This window comes from Culex quinquefasciatus, chromosome 2 (genome assembly GCF_015732765.1).
Source record: "Culex quinquefasciatus strain JHB chromosome 2, VPISU_Cqui_1.0_pri_paternal, whole genome shotgun sequence".
NCBI lineage: Eukaryota > Metazoa > Arthropoda > Insecta > Diptera > Culicidae > Culex > Culex quinquefasciatus.
In genome coordinates, this window is record NC_051862.1 from 182,900,016 (window position 1) to 182,907,410 (window position 7,395).

General features: G+C 33.8%; 1 protein-coding gene across 1 annotated transcript in view; it reads left to right on the forward strand.

Moving 5' to 3' along the window:
- Positions 1-7,395, forward strand: part of LOC6041514 (mediator of RNA polymerase II transcription subunit 12) — a 53,591-nt gene that overhangs the window by 13,828 nt on the left and 32,368 nt on the right. Inside the window, 4 exon segments of the mRNA XM_038251126.1 lie at positions 5,555-5,661; positions 6,672-6,745; positions 6,808-6,867; positions 6,869-6,928. Coding sequence (XP_038107054.1) covers positions 5,555-5,661; positions 6,672-6,745; positions 6,808-6,867; positions 6,869-6,928 — 301 coding nt within the window.

A 7,395-nucleotide genomic window follows, 5' to 3' on the forward strand; every position in this document is an offset into this window, starting at 1 on the left:
TTTGGAAGCTGTAGTTTTGGAAGGTTTAATATAACCTCTTTTATGATGTAATTTTACCTCATATTTGATCAACATCCCACCACACACACAGAAATTTGCTCAGAATTTGATTCTGAGTCGATAGGTATACATGAAGGTGGGTCTATGAGGTCTAGTTGAGAAGTTAAGTCATTTTTCGAGCAGTTCATTTTCCTCAGTAACGTGAGGAAGGCAAAAAGTTGAGTTGAGTTTTCGTAAAAATAAATTAATTATGAAATCGACATTTTTTACCGTGTACTAACTTGTTTCTGAATAGTTCTCACCAATACCTAAAACTTTGCCGAAGGCACTAAATCGATAAGAAAATTCGTTCGAAATTGACAGATTTTCGAATATTAACTCTAACTAATAACAATTCTTAACTAAATTTGAACACAAAAAAAAATCTTAATTTCTAAAAAAAATCTATTGCTTCATGGATGGGCTCTGTAAATATTTTTAAACAAAATGTAGGGCGTATTCTCAGTTATTGAAATGCTTGTTTAAATATTCGACTAATATAGCTAAATAGTTTTTGCTAATTTGCTTCTATTTTATCTTTTTCATTTTATTGAATTACATATCAAAGCAAGACTTAACAATGTTGTCCAACCAAAATGATTATAATAACTTTTGTAAAGTAATGTTAGTAGTAAAAATATTTTTTGAGGATTTTTTCTCACTCACACAAACCAACAATAATGTAATCTGTAACGAAATCTTCAAATTGTTATTCAAAACCAGAACAGCCCAAACAAAAAAAAGCGAATTTTTTAACTTCCAAAAACCAACATTTGTAAAAAAACCTTTTTGGTATCAATTCATTCTTGTGATAACTTGATGATTACGAGAATATATTTTTTACTTTGACTGATTTTTGTTAACATCATTGAAGTATTCGTAGTGTTCACTTCTCAGTAAAAGTTGTAACAATTTTATGTTAATGTATGTTTTGCTACCAATTCTTCAAATGGCTTTTTCATTGAAAATTAGTAAAATTTACTTTTCATTTTCATGGATGAAATATTAATTATGTTGTTATTTCTAAGCAATGATTTGAGAAATTAATAAATTTCACGGAAATCTTCAAGTTTCACGAATTTTACGCTGTCCGCGAAATCTTGAAAAATCACTAACCCTAATTATCACCAATTAATATTTTTGTGCTAATTATATACCTTTAAGATTGAAAACATAACCAATATAATTTAAACATAGATTATATGATTGTTTCGAAAATTTCCTGGGATTTCAAAAATATTTTTCCCATATCCCGGAAAATTCAAAATGGCTTCTATGGTCATAGGTAAGGCCGCTACAAAATTTAAGCCAAATAAAAAAATACATATAAAATATAAAATTGGGTGAAATCCGACCGATTTCGTAGTGAATTTCAGTTTCCCAAACTCAAAAGCAAAGCTGATTTTTTTGCAGGCTGTTGCTTTTGCAAAAAAATATGCAGGCAATCAAACAAAGAAGGCAAACTGTCGAACTGTCAAAAAGTGCGAGTTTGTTTGTCATAGTCTAATACCTCCTTTAGAGAGTTGACTAAAGATTGATTTAAGAATCAACAAGCTTTAAAAAAAAACTTTCAAAACAAGTCAATAATATTCTTGTCTATTGTAATAACAGTTTAAAAAAAATATACAACTTGCAATTCGAATTCCATCGTTTTACAACTTTCTTCCAATACCAACAAGCAAAAACGGCATCGCCAAATGCAACTTCCCCCGGTGCAAGTCCAAAATGCGCACAGCTCCCCAGGTTCTGAAGGTTATACACACCCCCTTAACACCGCGCACCACACCCATTTCACCTCGACAACTACAACTGGCAAAAGTTGATCGTGAAATTCCGACAGAAAGCCGCGCCGCGACGCTCGCTCGCTCGCTAAAAAAGGGGCACGGCGCTGCTGGATTGTTCCCTTGTAGCTTTTATTATTAAATACAACATCATCATCGTTTTTCATCGGGTGCCCGTGTATTGTTGTTTACAGCAGCTCGCGGCTCAGATTTACTTCTAACGTACACCAGCACATCGGTTTTCAAGTTTGTATCGGTGGGAGGAGGGTCTGCGAAATGTGCACGAGCCCCTCCGTTTTAGAATCGCTGTTTTGCGTCCGAGACTACTACACACGCGAATTTAATAGTTTTTTTTTCACTCGCGCGTTAGAGAGAGAGGTGGCGCCGCGAGGTTTGCTCTTGCTTGTTTGAGTGAAGTGCGCCGTCGCGTGTGGTTTGGGTCGGGCTCGTGTAGTCGTCACTACTTACATGGATTGATGCTGGTACTGGGGAAGGGTTTAGTGTGTCGGGTTTGACTAAATGTAGGCGATTTCTATGAAGTTGTCATTTGGTTTCAAGCGATTTTTGACTAAAATGCCATGCATCTCCATTGTTCGGTTGAATAATGGAGACGCATGGCCCTGGACAAATATTTTTCTGGATGAGTTTTGAGTGCAATAAAGCTTTAGGGGAATGTTTCTTATCTTTGACAGGTTGGGATTTGGACCGATTTTCATCAAATTTGCTTTACTTTCCATAACAACATGCTTGCTTACTTCCTTTTGAGCACTTTATTACTAGATTTTAGTTCAAAATGTTTAGAACAACACAGTTTTTATGAGTCAAAATTTGGGTGTAAAAAATAAATAAATTATGTGGGAAATGAATCTCATAACAATTTTAGTTTCGAAGTTTTGGTTACTTCCACTTTTGCCTTGATTGATCATCAGGGTGGTTCAAGATTAGAGTGATTTTAAAAATCTAACTTTAAAAACATCAGAATACTCCCTCAAAAATTCGTTTTTTCGGCGTAGCATTTCAAAGTTTTAGAGACAAGTGTTCTTGGGGGCACTTAGAGGTCTCTAAAAAACAAACACTTAAACAAAAAAAAAATATTTATTTATTCTTAAGCGTCAAACGTGTCAGCCATTTTAAGGTTAAAAAGATGCAATTTTAAAATTCAAATATCGCAAAAAAGCACAGGCTATTTTTAAGCCAGGTTGCATTCGGAAGATGAGATCTAGCATACAAACGCTGAAAAATATCGAGATACATAACTTCATTCAAAAATGACTAATTTTCAAGAGGAAAGTGTATGGAACACCCCTATTAAAATTCTAAAATTGCTAGATTATAGGTATGTTTTCCTAAGTAATTTAGCCCGCTTAGCCCGTGTCTTTCACTTTTGGGGCAATGACTGTCAATGATGGTTCTGAGTTCAAGGTCCACAAATAGTAAATTGAAATGAAAAAAATAATCTTTTTATGTAAAATGCTTCTACAAACAACACAAAGAAACCCATTTTTTTATTAAAACATTCTGAATCAAGATTTGAATGTTTTTCTACAACAAACATGGCTGCCAAATGGCCGATCGAGAATGATGCCTTCCAGAGCGTTAAGGACATCTTTTTTCCTTTTTCAAAAATGTATTTTTTGCTGTCTTTAAAACAAATTTTTCAGCAAAAAGGATTGAAAAATAAACAATGTTACCAAAATTCTTATTTCAAGAAAATATCTATAAATCTGAAGATATTTTTTAATTCTCTTTTTCAATAACACATAAAACTTGTAACTTAGAATCTAATTCCAACTGTTCTTTTTTTGTAAAATTGTCCAAAAAAAACGATAATGCAGTACTCAAAAATGCGACAGGTAGGAATTGAGTTTTTATGTTAAAGTTGTTCATAGCTCACGAATTTGACTAAGTTGCATGCCAATTGCACAAATATCTCTAAACCAATATAAATAAAAGCAACAAGGGAAAAAATCTAAAATAAACCTTTCCAGGGGTGCCCAACCTTTTGATTTGATTTTTCTGAAGCTGTGGCGGGCCGGAACTATGTTTAATAAAAGTTGGAAAAAATCAACAATTCTTTTTTCATCAAACGATTTTTATCAAGTTATTTAAAAGTAAAAAAAATAAACAAGTATTGCAAATAAGGTTCATAAATCTTGATTATAAGAAAGATAAACAAAGTTATCTTTAAAAAAAAATATATATATATATATTATATTTTTAATATTTGTTTTTGTTTAAAATTGTATTGTAATTATAGTTCAACTTCCTCAACACACCAATATATTAAAAAAATCAATAAGACATGATAAAATTTATTTAATTAAAATATGTATCCAATCTTCTTTACAAAAAAATACCTTTTGTGCAGTGATTTTTATTTTCACTTTAAATAATTCGCGTTTTCAAGCTTTTATTTTAACCAAAACTTTAACACTGTAAAGTTGTTCTGAAACATACACTATTTTTTGCTTATTCATTTATTAAAAAATAAATGTTAATCAAGTTATTCAAAAAAATAAAATTTCAATTCGAAGTAAGCTCAGAAAAAAATATTTAGTGTCTTTTTGTAAATTTTTAGACAACAATCTATTTTTTCATATTTTTTATAAAATGGATAATTTTGTTTTCTTGCTCAGTTTATCAGTTTGATAATTGATTCTGAAAATATCAATAAAAAAAATAATAAGAATTAAATTACAACATAAAAAAATGTTTGAATTTCAAACCAAAATTGAAAAAGTACAAAGGCAAAATTAAAAAAAAATTGAAATAGCAACACTTTGTTGCAAAAACAACAAAAAGATTTAATTTTTTTAATGTGCAAAAATTTTATGTGAATCTTTTTTTTTATTTTGAAAAAATAATTAATTAATATAGTATTTTTTTGAAAAGCCGTCGCGGGCCGGATGAAATGGCTTCACGGGCCGGTTCCGGCCCGCGGGCCGGACGTTGGGCAGGCCTGCTTTAAGCGGCTGTATGAGTTTTTTTTCTAGATTTGTTTTTACATAATGACTATCTTTGCTACCTGCTATTTTCTGGAAAATTTTGAAGGAATCTCAAATAAATTGAACAGTTTTTTTTTAATTTTAAACTGTCTCAGTTTTTGTTTGGATTTTTTGGTTTTTTAGTAAAGCAATGCGCATTGTCTTGAAAAATTGCTATTTTTGAAACAATTGTATTTAACGGTTAAAGTCTGTGTTGACGATATTTTCTCTCAAAATCATTTAAAATTTTGTAGATTTTTAAATCATTTGCATCAAAATCCAAAAAATTGTAAACAATTTTGTACAAAAAAAGTAATCGATTTTGAAAACAATATTTTAAAATTTCGGATTTGCTTGCAAGAATTCTATCTGCGTTAGGCAATGTTCCAATTATGTTTTCAATATAATTTTTTATTATATCTTTCAAATTTTTGTATTGGCCTTCCTAGCTCAATTTTGGGGGGACAGTTTTTGATAAATGCTATCAATTTAGAAGAAAAGTTAAGTCCAATTTTATTGTAATGTTTCTTTTCCTATAATTCATTCTATGAATAACTTTAAGTGTTTATTCGTTTATATTACGTCTTTTTATTGAAAATTAATTAAGTTTACATAAAAAGGCTTTGTAGATGCAAAATTTGGTTTGAGGAAATCGAATTTCACGGCATGTTACGGAAATTTCCACATTTTATAATTTCACGCTATCCGCGATCCGTGCAATTACTTACTTCACTTTTTTTCAAATTACAGACAAAAGCTGACATCGCCCAAATGGAACCCGTTCAAGGGCATCCGGCTGCGGTGGAAGGAGAAAATCCGGCTCAACAACGTCATCTGGAGATGCTGGCACATGCAATGTAAGTGAAGCGCATTAGTCATATGAGAAGAAGGTAGATATAAGTTTTTTTTGTGCGATTTCGCAGTTTGTTATCAAGAGTAAGGAAACAATCGTCAAATTGGCATCAAACGACAATCTGTAGAAGCTACTCCACCAGCCACGATCCATTCAATCTCTTCGTTTGATAAGAGATTTATGGGATGTTTTACCTTCAGTCCAGTATACTGATTGATTTCAAGTGTCCTAATCTGAACAACAAGTTAAGGGGTTACCTAATGCATTTTTGATATAAATTAAAGTTATTCTTCATAAATCCTGCCTAATCAAACCGAGCCACGGCAGACAAAAACCTCAAGACACTGCTTTAGTAATAAGCCGCTCGTGCTAGACCATGTTATCACCGTATCAACAATCGCTGTGCGGTGTGGGTCTTCACTGCCCCGGCTTACAAAGTACTGATAGGCCATTCTCTTGGTCTAATCGGACGCGCCCGGGAAAAGTACAGTTGCGGGAAAGGTAGAGTGTGGTGTCGGTGGTAGCCAACCGGCCAAATCTCAAATCTTTCGAGCCTGTGCAAGTGCCCGTCAGTAATTGGTCAGAGTTGGAGCACGGTGGAGGTTTTGGCGCGGAAGAACATTTTGTTCTTGGTGGTTTGGGAAAGATTTGATAAGGTTTCGGTTGTGTGAAGTTTGCTGTTTGGGGAGGCAAATCAGATTAGCGAGTGAATATCAACAGGCTTAGAAGATTTGGAGAGTGAATTGGCATTAGAACCGTTTAGAGGTTAAGGTTTAGGGAGACAGTTCTGCATAGGAAGCAGACAATTAAAACTTTACAAAAAAACAATTCAAACAAAATTCATGATTTTAATAATGGAAAAAGACGTTCCTGAAATTTGCGTCATGAGACGCAGTAGGTATAAGAAAAGCATGAAGAGGCGTTATCGCTTGGTGAGTTTCTGTAAAGTGTAATTTAGTTAAATCTTTATAATAGTTGGCTTAAAATGTATTTTTGTTTTGCCTTTCGTTAAAGTTATCATGAAACGGAGAACTCTAGTCTGTCAGTTCGCATCTCCACTAGACGTAGACGTACACAATACGCCTCAGGTAATACATCTATTGTTTGATCAGCTTCTTTAAAATAAACGAAATTTTCCCTCCCACAACAGGCAATTTTACTCGAAGGAAAGTACTGGAAACGCAAGTGCAACGTTATTAAGGCAGAGTACAAAAAAATGGCGCCGATTCTACGTGAACCGAGCGTTGGGAGCAACTAATATTGTAGATACAGTAAGTAGCAGACCTTTTTTTTTCAAGACAGTTGAATCTTGATGCAGTCGAATTTATGATCTAAGGGAGGAGTCTCGCAAAACTATACGCAATTCTGGAGCGCACCCTGTCCGTCTTATCAGCAGTCCAATAAACGCGATGTCCGACAAGCTGTACCGCCCAGACATCGTCGTATACATCATGTGATTATGGCACGGGCACGTTTCCTGAACCGGTTCTAACCGGTTGCGGCACTGTTCACTGTCCTGAATGAGTGTAATTGTTTTGCCGAAATTAGACGTGGGTAATTCTCTACCAACTCACACGAAATCGGGAAAAGTTGCCCCGACCCCTCTTCGATTTGCGTGAAACTTTGTCCTAAGGGGTAACTTTTGTCCCTGATCAAGAATCCGAGGTCCGTTTTTTGATATCTCGTGACGGAGGGACGGTACGACCCCTTCCATTTTGAACATGCGAAAAAGAGGTGT